General features: G+C 39.8%; 1 protein-coding gene across 2 annotated transcripts in view; it reads left to right on the top strand.

Annotated features, from left to right (window-relative positions):
- Positions 1-7791, top strand: part of cpne9 (copine family member IX) — a 55351-nt gene extending 47560 nt beyond the window's left edge. For both annotated transcript variants that reach the window (XM_076159302.1, XM_076159303.1), the window contains 4 exons: positions 2041-2143; positions 3105-3162; positions 4447-4520; positions 7383-7791. In XM_076159302.1, coding sequence (XP_076015417.1) covers positions 2041-2143; positions 3105-3162; positions 4447-4520; positions 7383-7565 — 418 coding nt within the window. In that variant the 3' untranslated portion in view covers positions 7566-7791. The remainder of the gene's footprint in view (positions 1-2040; positions 2144-3104; positions 3163-4446; positions 4521-7382) is intronic.
- The last annotated feature ends 13844 nt before the right edge of the window (positions 7792-21635 follow it).

Here is a 21635-nt window from a genome sequence, read left to right on the forward strand (position 1 = left end):
CGGTTAAACAGAAAAAAAAGAAGGAAAAGAAATAATGCCTGTTTATATAACCATACATATATGAATCCACATATCATGCCTGTGCAAATATACTGCACACAATAATGTTCAAGCTTAAATGAGATCATTTTACACACACACACACACACACACACACACACACACACACACACACACACACACACAGACTCACAGATCAATGTAATGTTTACTCAAGTGAAACAGATAAGTTGCTGACATTAAATGCTGTACCTGGCAGTGATGGACACACATACACATACACACACTGGCCATACAAATGCCTTCTCGCTCAGAAATTTTCTCCTCATCCGGGTTATATATATAACACCTGGGCTGATCGCTGTATCCTTTCCTTTCTCTCCCTGACTTGGAGAAACAAGGATTGGGGTCATTTACTGTATCTGTGTTCATGCAGGGTTTTTGGTGCTTGTTATTTCTACAGGGTATTTCTTTTCTCAAGGTGAACGTGTCAGATGGGAAACAACTCGGTGGCCTGTCATAGTTACAATTGCTACAGTTACAGTTATCCATTGTTTCTCTGCAATCTTTCTGTTTCCTTGTCTGAATACAAATATTTTTCCCTGAACACAAGTTGTAAAGCGGCCTGGCTCTGCAGATCTTAATGTCTAATAACAGCAATGATGTCATACTAAGGATAAACCTGCAATGATGGTTAGGTGGGTATCTGTTCTAAACATAATGTCAGAATTTAAAATGAGCATTACCCTAAAGAAAACAGTAAGAAAGGAAAGATATTTATGCAATAATATAAGAAAACTGTACCTCCAGACAGAACCATCTGTAATGAATCTTTTTGATTTTCCATTGTTTGAAAAATAGTGCCAAAGATATGCACATGAAACTTTAAAAACAATGTATTGACTGTAGAGGTGTTACAAGCTAATCCAAACAACCCTCTGAAAAGAGATGCCTTTTTAAAATGTTGTCTAGAGACGATCTGCATGAAAGCTAGTTTTCCATCTGTCTAAGTTTGAAAAAGAGTGAAAGGTAGCGTTGTTGTGAGTAACAATGCTGTTGTTACCAGAAGTGTAAATGTAGGATGTGGCCAATGAAGCAGACCTGCAATATGGCAGATTTTGTCACATAAGAATGACAGTGTCTGAGGTTTTATTCAATTAGAAATTGTTGAAGCGCTATCGAGTGAATATACCAAGGGTTTATCCTGGACCGGCACATGGATGTACTGTTTCAATTTTGTGGTAATGTGCCCGTTTTATTTTGATCTTTCTTGGATGCAAGCAGAAATGTGTGCTGTCAAAAAATGATGTTGCTTCACCCTCTGAGAACCATTAATATACACTCCAGATTTCATGGGTTTCTGGGCCATTAGCTGTCAAAATAGGCATGGAGCGACAGAGTGATACTGAGGAAATATCAGGGGAGTTTCCAATTTCACTAATGCAACTGCTGTGTATAACCAGAAAATTCATGAACGAGCCCAAAGATAAATCCCATTAAAACCGATTATATGAAGTCTTCTTTTTTGACAAATTACCTTTTTATTATAAAACTCAATTAATTCTCATTGTGTTGAACATCCTTTTTGTACAGATTTCTCCAATACACCTGCCATGTTAGGGAACACAATCAGACCCTAATTCTAAATCTGTGAGTTAAATGTACTGGAGTAAAACCAAAAACCCTCCACCACAAGGTTTCACTCTTTTTCTTCTTCCCGGCTCTTGACAGTTCCCTTCATTTCTTAAATTCAAGTTTCATCCGAGAGCAAATCGTCAATTCAGGACACATTTACGAAAAAGTCTAATTGACATATATTGAGAATATGCCTGACAGATTACGACAACCTGTTCACCCATTTTGCATAATGTTTAGTTTTAAATGTTAATCTATCCACATGAGGTGTTTGTTGTAGACATGTGGCAGGTGTGCTTTCCTCAGTAGTTTGCCTCTCAGCTGTACTTGCAGGATGTTGGCTCTAACCTGGGTATTTATGTTTGTGCGTGTGTGCACGTGTGTGTCTGCGTGCATGTGCTGCAGCTGTGCAGCAGAGATTACAGATGGCTCTCAGTACTTTGTACTGTTGATGATCACAGATGGGGTGATATCTGACATGGTCCAGACCAAAGAGGCTGTGGTCAATGTAAGTAAACAAACACACACAGACACACGCACTCTAAACAAATATACAGTTGAAGAATAACAGGGTTTTCCCCTTGATACTACTGATGTGTATCTCTCGGTCCCTTCTTCTTGTTGGTGAGTGTTTCATCCCGTCTTCCAGAGACAGATTAAGGTGTGACATCTGACAAAATGTCCACTTCAGTTTTCAGAAGTCTTTTTAGATGAGATCACTTTGATGTTCAGATGAACATGCTGTGGCCCAGGATTCAGCTTTCTGTCCCCAGAACAGAACTCTACCAGAATAACAGCAGAAATGCCATAGTGCAGCTCAAAGGTTATATTTCAGGTCTCTTTCACGCCTATGTGGTTTGGTCCAATTTAATCAGACCAGGGTCAAATTTCCCCTGCTACGGTTTGTTTGGTGAATTCTGAACAGAGCAATCACACTGAGGTGCAAACCAATACTACAGCACGGATCCCGGTTTGAGCAGATGGCCTCAGTCTGATTCCAAATGAACTCTGGGATAGTTCATTTGTGAGGGGAACATGATCCACATTTATTATGAACAAACTACAGAGCTGCTCATGTATTACTAAGTTGTAACTTTACAAACTGCAGCTTTATTATCCATGCCAACTTAAGCGAATGGTGGTTCAGATTAACATGCTGAAGGTCAGTATGTGGTTGGATGTGGTGTATATGAACTCTATGCTCCTGGTCGGCCCCTTGAAGCTGCATATAAGCAAAATCTGGTTTTCCATCCCAATTATCAGACAAGGGCACTCAGATATTTCCCCTAAATCCTTTGAATTAGGAAAAATACAAGTCCATTCATTACATTTCCACAGCACAGTGGTCCCCTCTCTCTCCCAGTCATGGTTTAAGCTCTATTAAAAGTAATGCACACATCTTCATGAAGCCACTCTGAATCCGCTGAATGGCCTGTGATTACATGTCTTTACGTTTATCTCTTATACAGGCATCATCTCTCCCCATGTCCATCATTATTGTAGGCGTGGGACCTGCTGAATTTGATGGTGAGTGTTCCTTCTTTTATCCAGAAAATGTAAAGATTTGATACAACACTGATGCACAGGTATGAAGGGGGCAGCAGTAGGTCAAATCCAGACAATGATGCTTAGTAACAAGATCTGAACAACACAGGGACATTTGATGGGATATCTTTCTATATACTGTAAGTGTTTTCGTTGATCCATATTGAAATGGCCAATCCAGTTGCAACACTGTAAACATTTAGTAGGCAATTTTAGGTACTGTCACTTTAAGACCACGTCCTGAAAAGCCAACTCTGTTATCATTGCACATTTGGCAACACCGATGGATTGCATAAGATGTACACTGGCCAAATATGTGCTTGATAACCTTGTATTTAGTGAGGCTGTCTACCCAGGTGTGCTGCATATTGACATCCACGTATTACATCATTTAAGCACCATTCAAACATAAAGCCTTCATAGCATTAAACTGTAGGCTTGTCTTATTGTGGCTATATCTAGACCTGCAACTTTGATTTACTTGTTGAAGTAACCACAGATTGTTAATAACATTGCATTAATGTAATAATTTTAATTTTAGACAAGTTATTTGTGTGTACATTCCACCTCGAGTGCAGTTGCAGTCAGGATAGAAGACTTTATTTGTACCTTTGTTCCATTTAAAAATGGGGCAGCTTGACAGTTTAATGATAGAAAAGTTGAACAGTTCTCCCCTAAATGTTAAAATGTGAAAAGTAGAATAGTTATAATCAGTGTGCATTATATTGCAAAGCCACTGTCAAAACAGGATAACATAACCTTTTCTACTGACACAACATATTTAGTGTCAATTTCTCCTGTGACAGTTTCCCGCAGCCTTTTAAATGTTGTGAAATGTCACCATTGAGCCTTTGACAGCATTGCTGTCTATTTCTTGAAAAGTAAGACACCGATCCCAATGGAAGAATATCAGGCATCGGTTTCCAATTATGGTGTAATTTAGCCCCGACTTCCTCTCGATTTAGTCTAAGTTATGGATTTAGTTCCAGAAGAAGAGGGTGTCCAAGACACCAAAGTAGCCTACAATGAATTTGCATGGTGTCTTTCCACATCTGCTTTGAAGGCAATGATGGTGTTGTGGGTTTATATTAGAAATCAGAGGACTGTTTAGCCCTGGTGAAAGTATATGCTCTCTGAGTTAGAAACTCCTTGTTCTCAGTTTATCTGAGTACCGTCATTCCTTTGTAGTAGTCACGATGAAACATTCTCTCTCTCTGTCTCTCTCTCTCTGTCTCTGTCTCGCTCTCTCTCTGTCTCTCTCCGCAGCCATGGAAGAGTTAGATGGAGATGAGGTTCGAGTATCCTCCAGAGGACGCCTTGCAGAGAGAGATATTGTTCAGGTATTCATGTTAATTCTATTTACCTTAGCAAGATTGCCTGGATCGTCAACAGAGGCAGTTTAAGGAAGTAGTCCCATGGGAAGGATGGGCTGCATTTAACATAAACTGACACTGACACACACAGTTACAACTGCCCTAGGGACTATACAATACTCATCTTCTGTTAGACAGAAATTAAACTCTACTTGTCAAAATTCACATAAGGTACCTCTAAATCAGGACACTGACATTGTACAGTTGAAGTTCTACTATTCTGGAGATAGATAATTGCTTATAATGTTAACATGTAAATTGACAATGATATCCCTTTAGATTATGCATTTCCATTTAATTTTGAAATATGAAGGTTCTCATCATCATCATCATCATCATCATCATTATCATTATCATTATCAAACAGTGGCTTTGACTGAGCATGTGTGTTGGTGTCAGATGGGCTGGAGGGAGAATTCCAGACTATGCTCATCTTGATGTTTGGTCTGATGAATCTTGATTTCTGCTGTGATGTGCAGATGGCAGGGTCAAAATGTGGCATGAGCCATATAAATCCATGGACCCAACCTGACTTGTGTCAACAGTTCAGGTTGCTAGTGGTGGCGGGCCAATCAAGCATTGTTTGAATGCTGTTGCCAAGGCGTCTCAAACTCATTGTTTGTCGTCTTGAGACAATATGTACGCTGTTTGTGTGTTTACACAGACATACAGCAAGCAAACAGCACATCCCAGGCTGCAGTGAGGCATATTGTTATGGTCCTCTATGTTCTCAAATTATATTAACATTGCTGACGTAATGATAACATTGTTCAAGTAGATATAGGCTGAATGAGCTACAGGGTCTCAAGTAGAAATGTAAAGGCAAAAATAAAGGATATATAAGATTACATGGATGTTTGGAGAGCATTTGCGGCACTCGGTGGCTGAGCCGCAATGCTTGTGTGAAAGACAGCAGCAGTCACACACACACAGCAGTACCACTTCAGTGCTGCATACTCTGCCAGTGTGAAACAGAGTGAGTCCTTTAATCAGAAAGAAACAATTCCATCCCACTGGGACCTCTTCTCCCAGGCCTCCTGATCTCTTGATTACCACTCACAATACTGAACAGGTCCAGTTTTTAAGGTTTTGCTCACACAGTTCTAACATCCACCAATCCAGCATCGAATCAGTCAGGTCACAGGTCAATGACAGATCCTTAATGAGTCTGCCTGAAAGAACCTTTATCCATGATCATTTTTCACCACAGTGCTGTAGTGAGCTTCATGAAGAATGAGCTGAGTGCCCACCAGGGACTGATTAAAACCTGCACCAACAAAAACAAACATAATATCTTTTAGAGAAACGAGAACACGGATAACAAACAGATACACTTACACCCCAGATAACAATATACTACTGAATTGTTATGCTGCAGAAGTGGTGCTGGCTCGGCAGGCTTCCAACCATACAATGATAAATGAGAGTTTTCTCATGTTTTATTGCCTGTAACTGTGTAGACAGACGATAACAGATTACTAAAATTAAACACTTGTGTGAGGGTGGAAGGAGATATTTCTCTTTTGTTCAAAGTGAAAGTGATATATACCTTCGACCAAATGCTTTTCTTAGATCCAATGAATGTGGCTACTATTGAATACAACAAAAAGGACTCAGTATTTACATGTTGATGCTACTACACACCTGGTTTGTGTCCACATCGCTGACGTTTCACTTAAGAGTAACAAGATTATTTTGCACACATACTATGATTATCTATAACTTTAAAATGACAATAATTCAATCAGCATGTTTACACAAGCAGCAGGGAAAAAGATCAATCATCTACATTTCTATACATTCTATCCTGCTGCTGATTCAATATGTCGACTGCCTCCAGTCATACGGTGCAGCCCCCATTTCTCCTCCACTCATGTAAACTGATGAATAAATGTATTTGGGTTAAGATATTAGCGTGACTTCCGTGCCCACTTTCAAGTTCACCTGCAGGAAAAAGGCTTTGATTCAACCATGTCCTCAGAGATGTGGTCCATTCTGACTCCAAAGCATCACCCTCATGCATGATACCAACATCCCAACCCACCTCATCCCAACGGGGCTTTATTTATTTTATCAGTAAGGAAGTTGGATTTTCTCCCCAAGCATCTTGAGCGTATGATGCAATCAAGAAATATGCAACACTGGATAAACCCGCATGTTTTAACATTTCCATCACTAGTAATTAAATCACCAGTGTCCGCAAGCCTGAGGCTTGTGACCCACTTTCACAGAATGTTAAAAGCTAGAGGATGGAAAATAGGATTCACTAAATTACAATTGCAATTACAGAGAAACTGTTTAAATTAGTAGAAATTTCACACGTGACAACTCTTTTAGGTTAACTTCACACCTGTTCCCTTTTGGGTAAATGCTTTGATCTGGACTGTTTGCCCCCATTGTTTGTTTGTTTGGACTCATGTGAACACAGTCAGGTCTGCACCAAAACAATCTGGATGTGGTCTAAGTTATGACCAAAACTATGAAAGGATACCAATTCTGTGTCATTTAGTTTACTTTGCTCATATTCTGTAAAAGTAAGTAAAACCTCCTCCAGTTTAGATTTTGTTTGCCACAGCCCCACAGACATTTATAACCAATGAGCAGAGTGTGTGTTTCCCCATGGAATTTGTTGATAGATTTTGACTCGTTTGAACATTTTTCTGTTTCTGTTACCAAACAATGGGAGTTTGGATGAATGGGAGAGCAACAAATGAAACAATTCAGTCCCTGATTCAGAGTCAACAAAACAAACTATAAGTCTGAAAATGCTCTGAATTTAGAGTGTAGTGCATTTACAAATCTAGAATTTTATCTGCCTTCCTTCTCTAGTTTGTTCCATTCAGAGACTACATTGACAGATCTGGTAACCAGGTCCTCAGCATGGCCCGGTTGGCTAAGGATGTGCTGGCTGAGATTCCCGACCAGCTGCTGTCTTTTATGAAGAGCCGAGGAATTGAACCACGACCCTCCATGTCCTCCTCACCCCTGCCAGAGCTACACCGACATATCTGACCCTGCTGCAGCAGGCACTCTGCTCTGCCTCTATCTGCCCCCCTGCTTATCACACCCAGCTCCCCTACAGTTATTTGTCACTTTGAAAGAGCAGAACGGATCGACCTGTGACTCGCCCCCTCTCTTACCTTATCACTACTGAAGCTAAAGAGTCACACAACACAGACACGGCAGGCACCCTGAACCACTGCTCTGCATCATCTGTTTGCCTTCCAAACTCGCCACATCACACACCCTTACTTTCATTCACTGCGAGACGGAAATGTGAGATTGAACCATGACCGTTCTCTCCTCCCCAGTGACTGCAAATGAACCATTTAAATATGCCTATTTGGATTTGTGTTATGATATTATTCATAGGACACTTTTGCAAATTGTGATAGTATTTTTTTTTTTTTTAACATTTGTCCTTGTCCTCGGCACTGTTGACACTCCTCACAGTTGATAAGAGATCCAGGTGCTGGATTCTAAAGTACACAGAATTGAGCCTCTGACTGGAAGCCCAGCCCCCGATGAGCAATTTGCCGGCCTGTATCAGGTGACCATAATGCATTGCAGTAATCGGTCACTATGAGGACAGGTGTGTTATCCATTGTTACTGTCATTATCAACAAGCCAAATATCTCTCTGTGTAGACAGCTGTGCCAAAATCTTGGAATTGTAGTAGAACCTCAAAGTGTTGGAATGTTTTGGGCAATCCATGTGTATGTCACAGGAAAGAAAAGTGTGGAGGACCTGGTCAAATGTTCATTGCAGCCAGTAACACTTGAGCATGTACAAACACACAGCAGACACACACACACACACACCTCTGTTTGCCGCACCCACCCCTCTCGCACAGCATGGTATCAGATTCCCCTCCTGCTGTTAGAGAAATGCCAGTCTCTCCGGCTGCACCGCAGAGAGGAGAAGGAGGAAGGAATCAAAGGCAGGACGGAGTGAAGAAGACGGAGGGAAGGAGTAAAGGAAGGAGCGATGAAAATGAGGTCAGATGTAAATTAAGAGAATAAATCTGAAGACAAGGCTACAATGGTGGAATACGATGGAGAGTAAGAAAATAGGCAGCGTGCAACTATTTAGTCTTTAGTTTGATGAACAGAAGAATAACTGTAGATATGGAGAACACAGGCAGCAGCAGATGAGTTGTCTGGGTTAGAGATAGAAATGAAAAGGAAGACACTGATCAGGCAGTGCATTATTAAGCCTGGGAGGAATGTGAAAGCTCTATGGATATGCATATCTTTGGGAAAGAATATCTCTCTTTCTAAATATATATATATAGATATATATATAAAGAGACATAAATGCACAGATTTCTCTGAAAAGCAATACTCCTGACTCCCGACTCCCAGTGTACTCTTTGCCCTATGCATGTCTCTCCCTCTCCCCTGTCATGACTTGACATTTTCTCCACAGGCAGGTTCACACAGCCACAGCCCTCTACAGAACAGACAAAGCCTGCCGCCTAGTGTTCTTCTTTTGCATAGCAGGATATCTTTATTATGCATGAGTATTGTACAGCACTTACGTTCACAGTGCATAAGCATGTCTGATGCAACCGTCTTTAGTATCCATGGTACACTGTAGGCGTAGCAGTACATTCAGGCACTCCAAAAGTTGAATTAGAACAATGACGCCATCTGTATTCTTATGTGAACTTTGCCAAACGTTTTGTTAATGTCAGTGTAATGGAGGTGGTTAGAGGGGTGTTTATGCTGTTTTATGTGTTTCTGTAATGTAATAATGTGGCTTTTATTTTCTATTTTTATATATCTGTACTATAATTACTTTGATCTTTGTGTGTACAGTATTTCTCAAGTTCTTGCATGTCGGGGTACAAATGTGTTACAGTGTATTGGTCAAGTTGATGTTAATTGTTGTCAACAAAAAAAAGAGAAACAGAGATATCTATACTAATATGCATTTTACTTGTGTTGCTGCACATTTTCATTTGTAAATTATGGAACTAACTTGCATAAATTTAGTAAACCTTTTAGGAAATGTGAAAAACATGTTGAGATGTGTATTTTTGATATATTGATATGATTTGGTTTGGACACAGGATCACGAGAGAGAAACATTTAAGCTCACTGAAAGCCTGCAGTATGTTTTTTGTACAATCAGAGGAGTTTAGTCTGTCTGGTATCTTTTTGTGTCCTAATCATACAATGGGAATACCTGCATATTCAGTACACGGATGTCAGTATTCAAGACATGTATGAATAACAGTATATGATTTGGCACTCAGGCCTTTTCAACACATATACAGCAGATAATACACATCATATGGTATTAAGCATTTTGCCATTCATTTGCTTAGAGTAGAGCTGCAACACACTTTTACAATGCCCTCTATATTAATAAGTCTATATTGTATGTTTATATGAATGTCTATATGGGGCGAATGTAGAAGTTTAAACTAGAAGTTTTAAACTTGTCAAAGACAGATAGCTTGTGTTTACTATGAGGTTTGCCTACTTTGTGTTTACTCATATCTATTAAAGCTCCATTATTATTAAACATAATCTGAATATTGTGAAGTAGTTGTTTGTACAGAGAATGATGATGATTTAAAGTGGCCGCCTCCTCCCGTGAAGAGGATTTTGGCAAGTGCACAATAAAGTAAGAAACATAAAACTGTAAGTAATGGGTACACATTTGTGTCAGAAGTTATTTACAGCAACCAGCGTTTCACAATAGATTCATTTTGTTTGTTCACTCTATCTGGGGCCATCTTGTGGTGCAAATATTTGACTGTGAGTTGCCATTGAAAACAAAAACAAAGCACCAAGTCTGGAAATGAGTGAGTGAAAAGTTTGACGTAATCTGAATTAGTTAGTTTGATCATTTGCTATGTCATCATGTGTCATCATTTTGTTGTAAATGAAATGATAAGCAGAATTATGACCCCCCGGGTCAGTCAAAATATGTTTTTCCCCCTTCAAAGACAAGCACAATATAACTCTGACATTAATATATAGACGGTAAACTGAAACCAATTCCCACATTGCTCCTTGTCACAGCTTGCCTCCCTACTGTCAGCCGGGAGGCGCAAACAGCCATGTGCTACTCCTGTGACATTTGATTTAATCTTCAAGTGGAATAAGTTAGTATAAGAAAAAACATTATTCTGACAAAAGCTAAAAGCTGAAAAAGTTTAGTTTTGAAGGAGATTTTAACCTCTTACTCTCTGGAGTTCAGGTTTCTGTAAATGGAGGAAACAATACATTGTTTGACCTATATGCTCTGTTTCTACCAGTGTTATCACATTATTAATATATGATATATTAATATCATATCATATTTAGTAACATATTTGAGAAACATAAGGAATTTCTCCTAGCCTGAGTAAAACCAACAAGGTTTACCTCTGATACTGCACTTAGAGAAAGGAAATCAGATAATTGTTACATGTTTACTCAAGTATAGCTCTAAACAGCACTAAAAGAAGTAATACATCTGTTTAACTACAGAACTTTCAATATAAGATCAAAGTCTGGGAAAAGAAGGTGGTGATATTCATCAAAGAAAAGGTAAAGTTAATGGGGTTGGCTGTAAATATGCCATCTTATTTTTCCGGAGTTTAGGGTCCACATGTGTTGTAGTGACTTTATTCCTACTGGCTAAAAGAAGAGAAGGCAGCTGGGTGTGCAGAGAGTGAAGGACAATGTGCCTAAATGAAATCATGATAATGTGATTGTTACAGTGGCTGAAACTAACTTTTCCCCTCGAGGCTGGAACGTTTCCTCCCTCCTCCTCCTCCTCCTCCTCCTCATTTACTGTAGGTTGCTACACTTGTCACTCATATCCATGAGCTTCAGGCTGAATATAAATGCACCAAGGCACTGAAAAACTCAATTTCAATTAAACAGTCATATGAACAAGCTTAGAAAATGTCCACGCATGTAGGGATTTTAAACCTATTAAGTGAAATGGTTGTATGTTAATGCATTTTAAATTTAATGGGCCATCAAGGTGGTCATATTTTATGCATGTTAATCATCTTTTGATTTCCCACCCTTATGGCAGTTCTGACTTACATTACATTACATTACATTACATTACATTAAATTACGGTCATTTAGCAGACGCTTTTATCCAAAGCGACTTCCAATAAGTGCGTTCAACAAAGGTAGATAAAAAAACCTAAGGTCACAAGAAATCGACTTCAGTGCAGAAATCATTTTGCATGTAAAAAAAAATGTAATTCCTGCCGTATCAGTATGAGGCAATCACACAACTCTGCACAGGAAAAGCAGGATGAATGGATGGATGGATTGATGGATGGATGGATGGACGGAGAGACACATGGATGGATGGACAGATGGATAGACATCTAAGAAGATGTGTCTTTCTAAGGTTCAGTATGTCCAACATAAAGTAACTGTTGGAGGATCTGATAGCATCTGAAAACTCTTTTCCACCTGTAACATTTTCCACAGTGATTGGCCAAGCAAGGTGAGGTGTGAAAGTTGGTTGGGTTTTAATTTCCCTTGCTTTTTTCTTTTATCAACACCTTTCATTCCTGACTGTGCTTACAACCCAGTGCTGTGCCTTTGTATATTGTTGAGAATACATAATTGTGCACTATTATCATCATTTATGTGGTTCATGGTGTCACAATGAGAAAGACAGAAATAGAATTCCTGTTACCAAACCCTCCTTTCCCTGAAGTTAATGCAAAATCAAGGAACCAGGAACAAGCTAAACAATCCCTGCTCACAACTCCTTCACTATGATAATGGAACTTTAAAATAAAAGAATAAACGTAACAATATGTTGTTTTACTGGAAATAAATGTAAATTATATGCATTTAACTGATAGGCCTTTAATGTCATAATGTGCAGACCCGAGTCTCCCAGGCCCACAACTCCCTGAACTCAACTGGCTGGTTCTTTTCCTGTAGGTACAGTCAGGAGCAAAGGGAAGAAAGGACTGAATAGATCACTGTTGTTACACAGTGCTGTACTCACTGTGATGGACTATTACACATCATCATTGAAAGAAAAAGAGGACCACCTCTCCCAGGATGTAAACACGTGTTTAAAGGAGGTGTTTTTAAGCAGGCGGAGATGAGAGGGGGCTCAGTTAGAGGGAGAGAGTGTGAGGGAGTGAGGAGCACCTCAGGAAGTGCTCCACTACGCTGCAGAAACAGAGTGACAGCAGGGAATCTATCAAAGGCCGATAGTCTTTCATCTAGGCCCACTTTCATAGGATGATTTCATTTTCATTTACTCCACTACACCTCATTCTCCAGCCGCTCTGGACAACAACAAGCAGGTCCTGATGTCATTACAGCGTTCTCGCTTTTTTTTTCTTTAAACATAATTTTTATGAGTACGTGGAAAGAAACAAGGAACAACATCTGGCAAAAACGTGTGTTTTTTAAAGGGACCTGAACAAACCAGGTTTTGTGGGGACTTTGGGTAATAGGTCAGGGAGGCTTAGCTCAGGGAAACTTTGGGCAAATATAAATGAAGCCTTCAAGCTAGACGAAAAAGGAGACACACTACTGCTGCTTTCAGGCTACCAGCATTTGGACTGAGTACTGTGAGACTGTACTGGTGCAGCAATGGCGTAACACTCGTCAAGAAAATTGCACTAAGTACAGGTCTCAAACACAAACCAAGAGCATGTTTTATGTTCCAACGTGGTTTTCTCCGAAATGAACTGATGTTTGAGGGAAGCACAAACAGAGGGTCGTAGGTTTTGTTACAGGAGTATAGAATGACTATGTTTAATTGAAAATGACAGATTCTACTATACACTGCTCTGTAGATATCAAACTAATACTAAGTAATAATCAACAAGATGGAGACGAACTAATGTCGAATTTTTAGAAGACTCAATAAAAGCAGCAGTAGTATTGCCCAATAACAACATTGTAGCCTTTCTGTTTTTCCACTTACCTCACTGCTGAGCACCTTTATAAAACAGGTTTTTGTTGTTGTTATGCTGTCACAGTTTTCAAGGTGCTATTGATGGAGTTTTTAAATGAAAAAGAAACATTGTCAAAGTCTGCACAGTCATGTCAACTCATGCACAGTCTGTCTTGAAGGGCTGATTTATTAAAATTATTGGATCTCTCCACACAATCAATATAGGCCACAAAGTGAGGGAAGGGGGGCTATCAATAACCAGTTCAATTTCATCATTGAGAGAGAGTCATCGTTGGAGGTCTGTAGGGTCTTGGCGGAGGTACACGCCTCTCTAGTTTGTAATGTATACACAGTAGATGTCTTTCACAGGTCAACTCAGTTTCTAGGAACCAAGACTCCAACTATGACCAAAGTTGGGCCAGGTCCAAATAAAACAAATAGTGTCCAGATTGGGTCCACTGCTACTGGTCTCGGGGTCCAAGTAGATTCCCTATCTGCTCCGATTCTTCTCTGGTTCTTCCTCAATTTAGGTCTGCTCAACCACATTTTAACAACTTAAATTGGACTTAACTTAATTTCTGCACAATGGTTTCAGGTAGGTTCTTGACTGGATCCACAGTCTTGAACCCATGAAAACATTGGATACATTGTGGTTCAATTAGGGGTAAATATTGTGATCCTGAAACGTCAGTGGCAAAGACACTTTGGATAAAATCCTCTTCCAAAAGGCCTCTGTGTTCTTCCACCAGTGTAACTGCAATTACGTTAACAGCATACTTGGATGACTTTGCAACTTACGTATTGTTTGTACTTCAATTTAGTCAATTCCCTTTAATCCTCTCAGAACTGATTATCTCATTGCAAGTATTACGGCACGGTCCAACTGGATGTTACATCTCTTCCGCATCATGTAATTGTTGAGTCTCCTGACACTGGAATCTGTGTGCAGACAGACATAACTAAACCATTAAATCACCATGTGACCACCGAGCTTACATATTTTTAGATCTGAACAGACAGAGGACAAAGGGGGTGTATAACAACCCCAGTTTGAATAAAGTTAAAGCTTTGTTCTCCGTGTCTGTAAATGGTTTGCATTAGGACGACAGCAGGGAGAGCAGATCCAGGACTTGGAGGCATAATATTCTCTGTGGAGCATGGCAGAAGCGACAGCAACCCTAAACACTGCAGCCTCTGTTTTGTAAAAACAGCCGTATCTGGGGCATGAGGAGTTTGGGGACATAATGTGGGCGATGATTGAATTGTATTTTCTTTCCCCTTTTGTCTATCAGCCTTATATGGATGCCGCTTTGTACATTGCAGCAGGGTGGGGGGAGGGGTGTTCCTGTTTAGCTGTTGTATGAAAAAGACTTGAGACCTTTGGCAGATAAACTTTTTCTAGGGTTTATAAACGATGTGAGCGAACAGAAAAGGCAACCATTTTTAAGTAAATGCTCTATTTTAGTCATTGGACTAACAAGTTATCGGTGCAGGGGGGGAACTTGGATTGGGAAGTACTGTCAAATGAAGGGAGGCAGACATCTTTTATTGCCACTGGTGCTCTGGCCACCAGCCAGTAGAAAGAATTATGGCAGCTTGACACAGCAAAGGAGGATGATAATTCTCACAGCAGGATTTATCAGGAATTTGCATAGTTTGCTGCCATCCATGAGCCTGGGGAAACTGCCCTCATTCCAAATTAATATCAAGTTAAAGACCCAGCAAGATGACACTTCACCATTAGTTCCTTTTATTGAAATGTCTAATTAATTCTGCCGTTGAGATTATTTCTGTCTCTGTTATTTTGTCAGTGTGACATCTGGTATAATAACAGTTTCCAAGGAACTTTGTCAAGAGTTCGGACTTTCATAAAACGTGCATTTGTGTGTGTAGTGCAATTTAGCTCAGATCAAAATATTGACCCACATCAGACAGATTACAATCTATGTTTGGACAGCTGCAACAATGGATTATCAAAATGCATCTGCCCACAATGTTTCCCTAAAGTGATTCACTGATATTGCTGGGACCTGCAGGTACATTCACCTTCAATGTCAGTACATTTGAAACAGACTTCAATAAATTGTGTTGTAAGACTTTTCAGAACTGCAAGAGAACAAACCAATATCCAAGACGGTCATAAGGTCTCATCTCTCACTCGTACCTACACATCCAGGGCCCTAGGATGGGACTTGTTGTTATCTGGGTGCTGTCTTCATTGTGATCAGATTTCACTGCCCATTCATGTCACAACTCCGCTTCAAAATAACTTTATGAATGAGAGCTAGCGGAGCCAGGAATATGAGGAAGGTGACTCGTGGGTGTATTTTTATCTCCTGAATGCATCCCAATGGTACATATTGCATTTCTACCTTCCCACTTGTGAAAGAGATCCGATGGACATGTGAGCCTAACCACATATGTACACACATGTGTGTGGTGAAGCACTCTGAGTGCACTTCATTAAAACTACACAAAAATGGGATTTGTGTTTATCTGGATTACAAGCACATATGCTAATGCAAAGTGTAAATGAGGCCCACGTGAAGGCCAATTGCAAAAGGATTAATTTGTAACTGCCAGTCAGAGTTGAAATTGGGCCTAATTAAGACAGTATCTGCTTACTGCAATAACAAGACTTCTAAACTATCAAATATGATATACTAGTGTAAACAAAACTCCCTAAAGCCATCTCCTTCATCAGATAGGAAACCTCTCAAGTTCTCCTAATTTAATGGATAACACTTAGAACAAAACCTCAAGATTCTGAGGAGCTTTACATATTATATCAACCCTAATGCAGTGCAGCAGTAGAGATCAGATAATTGAACTGCAGTGTGTGTGTGTGTGTGTGTGTGTGTGTGTGTGTGTGTGTGTGTGTGTGTGTTTGTGTCCGTAAAACCTTAACTTAGAAGGTCTGTTGACAAGAGAATTGTTACACGACCTTGAAAAGCAGCTGAAGAACTTTGGCCCTCTCCTGTTTTTATAGGTTAAACAAATGCAAAGAGTAGAAGAAAAACAAGGATGGGTTGAATGAAACAAGACATTTTTGCTTCTCTCTGTCTTTTTTTCTCAAATATGTAGAAAACTTACTAATGCAGCCATGGTCAGAAAGTATGTTTTAAAAAGAAGTCGTCATCTCTAATGGGTCAAACTGAAGGTAGATGGAGTTGGTTGATAGCAGAGGTGTGTTGAAAAGCAAACACTGTTGCATATCATCTGTGCGTCATCGTGACTAAAGCGGTGTCACTAACCTCTCGCTCTCTCTCGTTCAACCTTGAAACATTTGTGGACAAAAAATGTTCTGTCTTTTTTTTATTCTAATCACATTACCTTTGTGCCTTTTGGGGTTCAGCAAAGATGTCTGTCGCCTTCATGCACACCCAGATACAATACAGTAGACAAGTCTGCATATATGTACCAAACTGTATATCGTGCATTCGGGAAATGGAAATGTACATCAAATGCACAGTGAGAGCATGATGGAAAGACATTTTCAAAAACGTCTCTCAGTCTGAAGGTAACTTGTAGAGCTGTAGGTAAAAGGCAAGCACACTTAATCCATCAAATGGGATGAGACTTGCCAGTGTAACTAAAAGCCAACTAAGCTGTCTAAGAAGTGCATTAGACACAGAGGGGACGTGTGTGTGTGTGTGTGTGTGTGTGTGTGTGTGTGTGTGTGTGTGTTGGTGCTGGTGGTGGTAATGATTGGCCGGGGTGGGGGAAGCGAGACGGGTGAGGGTTTATTAACAACTCATTGCATAATTCTCTGAGGGAATCTTTGTTCCCGGCCACAAGCAAGCTTTTACAAACATCCCATGTTTTTGGTGCAGTGAGCATCTCGAGGGGGGGGAGACTGTCTGAAAATAGATGTGTGTGTGTGTGTGTGTTGGGCAGTTGTCAAAGACTACTTGCAATGGGTGAAGTGTCGTGTAATGATTTTAATCCTGCCAAAAATTTCACTTGCAAAACGCCTTTTTAATATCTGTGAAGCAAAAACAGAGTAAGAGTAAGTGAACTGGTCACAATCTGATTAGTGCATTTTCCTCTGCTTTTAACAAATGTGACAAATCCTAAAAGAGATTTATTGATGTGAAAGGTCCAGCGTCATGTAAGGTGATGGGGTGAATGTAATCAGCTGTGACATGTGAGTGTAAATTCAGCCGGTGATTTTCTCCAAATCGCCCGGTGGAGTGGCAGCAGCTTCCTGTTTACATGGCAGGAGTATAAAGCTGCTTGGTCTGGGTCAGCGGGTGAGGCTAAAGCAGCTTGGCCACGGATAAAAACAAACAAAAACAGCAGTTGTAAGAAAAGCCAAATTAGAAAATAATTAATCGGCATATAGAATTAGACTTGACTTGTCTTTGCTACACTGTCTGTTTGCATGCACACTAAATTCTGATTTAAGCCTGTACTGATATCACAGCATGTAACTTTTACAAAGAAAGATAAAGTGAACTTTACATCCTAATAGGAATCTGTGAATTATGTGCTTTGTGACAGTGATCATTCAGGAAAACGGTTTGAGCTCAAGTGACGATACACTTACTTGACTATGAATGGATTCAAGGACAAAGACGTAACAGCAATTGACAACCGGGTCTGTCAGAGAAATACCACTGCAGTGAGTGCTCATTGCTGCAAATGTTACAAATCCAAACACTACCCAACAGGACTTAACACTTAACTGTCCAAGCCACTCTTCATATTAGGTAACAACCACTCCACCACATTTCTATAACATGTTTTTGACAACATCTTAAGGTCTTAACGTCTCCTGCTCAGCACATGATATCACTTATGTATGAATACAAACTTCGGCAAGGGCAACTCCCATAATCATTACAGCATTGACAAATGTGCCCAAGAAGCACACATTTTCCCCATTCACATTTGGCTTGTTGCATTCTGCCATTACCAGAGGAAATAAATCAATTTGATTCATTAGGTCCATCTGGTCCTTACATAATATGCATATGTGTAGGTGTTTGTGACTTCCAATAGAGCCAACGAGCAGGAGAAAGCAATTACTTTTTTGCGAAAGAGAAAACTACCTCAGTAGACTACATTAGACTCAACATTTCCTCAAATATGACTCAAAATTAGATTATGAATTAGGGGATGGGACATAGGAAGGGTCAGAGAGATGTTATCTACAGTATGTCCTTGCCTGAAGGATACAAGGACTTTATGATGAACTTAACAAACTGACCATTGACACAAGCAAAGACATAATTTGTGTGTGTGTGAGAAATCTTGACTGGATCCAGTGATCAGCAGTGGCCCTGCTTCTCTTAAAGCGCTTTGTTACTTTTGGAGCCCTGGCTGCCTTCAGGTCAGCATCAACTGAGCAGGGCTGATATTTTGGGAAGGGAGCTATGGTCAATTTCACTTGTGGGGGAAGTTTACAGAGATATGCAGAAAACAGGCATTTCAACTGTAGCTTTAAACGCTGACAGCATATTGTTGTAGTAGTAGTAGAAGTAGTAGTATCAACATCTGTGTAGTGGCAGTGATTGTAGGCCAAGTAGAAGCAGAAGCAATAGTAGTGGCAATGGCAGTAGTCAAACTATACTTTGTATATGTTTATGTAACTACTATACATTCTTCATAGTGGTAGTAACAGTAGTACCAAAAGTTGTCCATTACTTTCCTATGGTGTAATAAGCAACTATGATGGATGTTGTTACCGATAATGTGCAACTTGATGAATCCCAAACTTGTAAGATTGACCTACTTCCTGCATGTCCTGAGCATTGGGGTTAGAGAACAAGGTGCACAATGTGCAAATGTGAAGCTACATTTGCCTGGAAATGTGATGCTTGAAGATAGCTTGGGTTTAGCATAAAGGAACGAAAAATCCTGTTAGAATTGTGATCTGCAAGCTAAGTCTCACAGTAGCTGTCCGTGGTTGGTCTTATAAGGTGACAACAGAGCAGAATTTGAGGATACAGCAATATCTTACTTTCTCTTCTCAGGTTCTAGTTTGACTTCTCGAGAATACAATGATTAATAGAATTTCTGAATTTCACTTTTTCAAAACATGGAAGAAAGTTAATAGTATTCCATAACATTTCCAGGCCAGGAAAACACAAGTCCTATTCCAGCACTTTCCCTGACAGTAGAAACCCTTGTAGTAGTAGTTGTAACATAATACTTACAAGAAAGTACTCACAGAGCGCAAACCTCTGCCAGGGTCAAACATTTCTCTCTAACCTGTCATAACACCCACAACATCGTTGCTGTGTACATTTGACTTTTATAATATTCTCCTTAACTTTGAAAACCCATAGTAACTTGAATAATATGTATTGTACTTTATTAGTTCTAGAGATAATTGAGGGTGGAGCTCTATCAATATCAAGGATAAATTATAACATTTTGTACTTTAATGAAACCTCTCAGTCTCAAGTAGTTGCATATTTGCACAGGGATCAAACATTCTGAATGGTTGTCTATGACCTAAACAACATCTTTAAAACTATGATCTGAATCCATGTCAACACACACCCATAATGCCAATAATGCATCATTTCACATTTGAATGTGTATTTACTGCACAATGTTACATTTCACCACGTACATTTTACAAAAAATGCAAAGATTGTCAAAATTGCGTGTGAAGAAGCAGAGACAGCCATTCTTCACAGAGCAGACTGGCGCATTTGCAACTGTATGTGCAGATATTAGTTTCTCTTTGTTTCATTAGTTTCTTATTACATATCAGGAGAGTGATGTGGGGAGCAATTGGGTGTAAAGAGTGCACGCTCGTCTCCAGGAGCTCTTAAAGCAACAGGGGCACACACAGAAATGCAATTCCGGAGGATTTCCTCTTCGTATAAGCGGATAATCAGGTTGTACAGGAATGTTTAAATCCAGCTGGCTTCATTATCAACATTGCATTATCACACAATCTGCAAAATTCAGGAAATAATCACAACAAAAATGTTGAAATCCTAGTAGTAGTAGTTGTTAGAGCAGTAATAATGGATGGAATTATGCCTGCTAGTAGCAACAGTGGTAATTAACATGAGGTTATTGATATTGGTTGAGGATTTTAAGAGCAGTAGCAGTAGAAGCAAGAGAAAAAATCACTCTGTATCCCCAGTGGAACATTGTGTATCCTTTTACACACTATAATAGTCACTCAATGTCTAATATATACACAATCAGAGAGAAACACTAATGTTTACTGAAAGTGTATCATTCATCCAAACACACTAAAAGGCTCTTTTGACTACACATGCAATTCTAATTAGGTTGAACCAGTTAAGCTACTTTAGCCCAACAGAGGTGTTTATACGAGTTCTGCTCAGCTGAGGTAAAAAAAAAAAGTTCTATTGCTGATGTTATTAGGCAGCATGTAAACACACTCACTCATTTACGCAACAGCTCCCTCCCTCACTCACTCACTCACTCACTCACTCACTCACTCACTGAGCCATGGTCACCTCTAACAGGTAACAGCTCAGTGTGCTGTCAAGGTTGAAGAGAAGAGTCATTTGAAGCAAAATGTTGACTTTCGTGCCTTTGATTATACACATTTTATTCAAATACTACACTTACTAGACGCTTGTACTCAGATCCAAACACATATTGTGAGTCGCTGTGGAAAGAATAATTATTATTTTTATCTTGGAACATGATAGTGTCACTTTATGTTCCAAACTCTCCAGATAAATAAACAGATACATTCACATGATATAAGAGTACTAGTAATGCAATCGTAAGCCACTTCACTGGGAATGACTGCAAGTAGTAATGGGAATATTCCAAAAAACATTATACCACAAGCACAACAAAGCACATTAAAGCACATGCCTGTGTGTAGCAAACAAACTATAAACCCTCGTGAGAACACTGTGGTACAGAACAACATCAATAAGACGCATAACAAGACGTCTATGAACTATCTCAGCCTTCTGCGGTCATTATATGTTTATGGAAGTGTGTTGTTTTTTTTTAAACGGGACTGACTAGCACACTTTGTTTCTCCCCCTCTCTCTCTCACACACACACACATACGTACACACACGCAAACATCCACACACTGAGACACACACCCTCGCTCCATTGACGCCAGAGCCCGGGGCCAGCCTTCTTTACGCCGAGAGCCAATGGAGACGCAGCGAGCAGGCGAGCCTTCATAAGCCGACCCCTAATTTGACTGCTATAACATACCCAGCAGCG

Source organism: Genypterus blacodes, unplaced genomic scaffold (genome assembly GCF_046128005.1).
Source record: "Genypterus blacodes isolate CSIRO-AG114 ecotype Tasmania unplaced genomic scaffold, CSIRO-AGI_Gbla_v1 ptg000094l_1, whole genome shotgun sequence".
Lineage (NCBI taxonomy): Eukaryota > Metazoa > Chordata > Actinopteri > Ophidiiformes > Ophidiidae > Genypterus > Genypterus blacodes.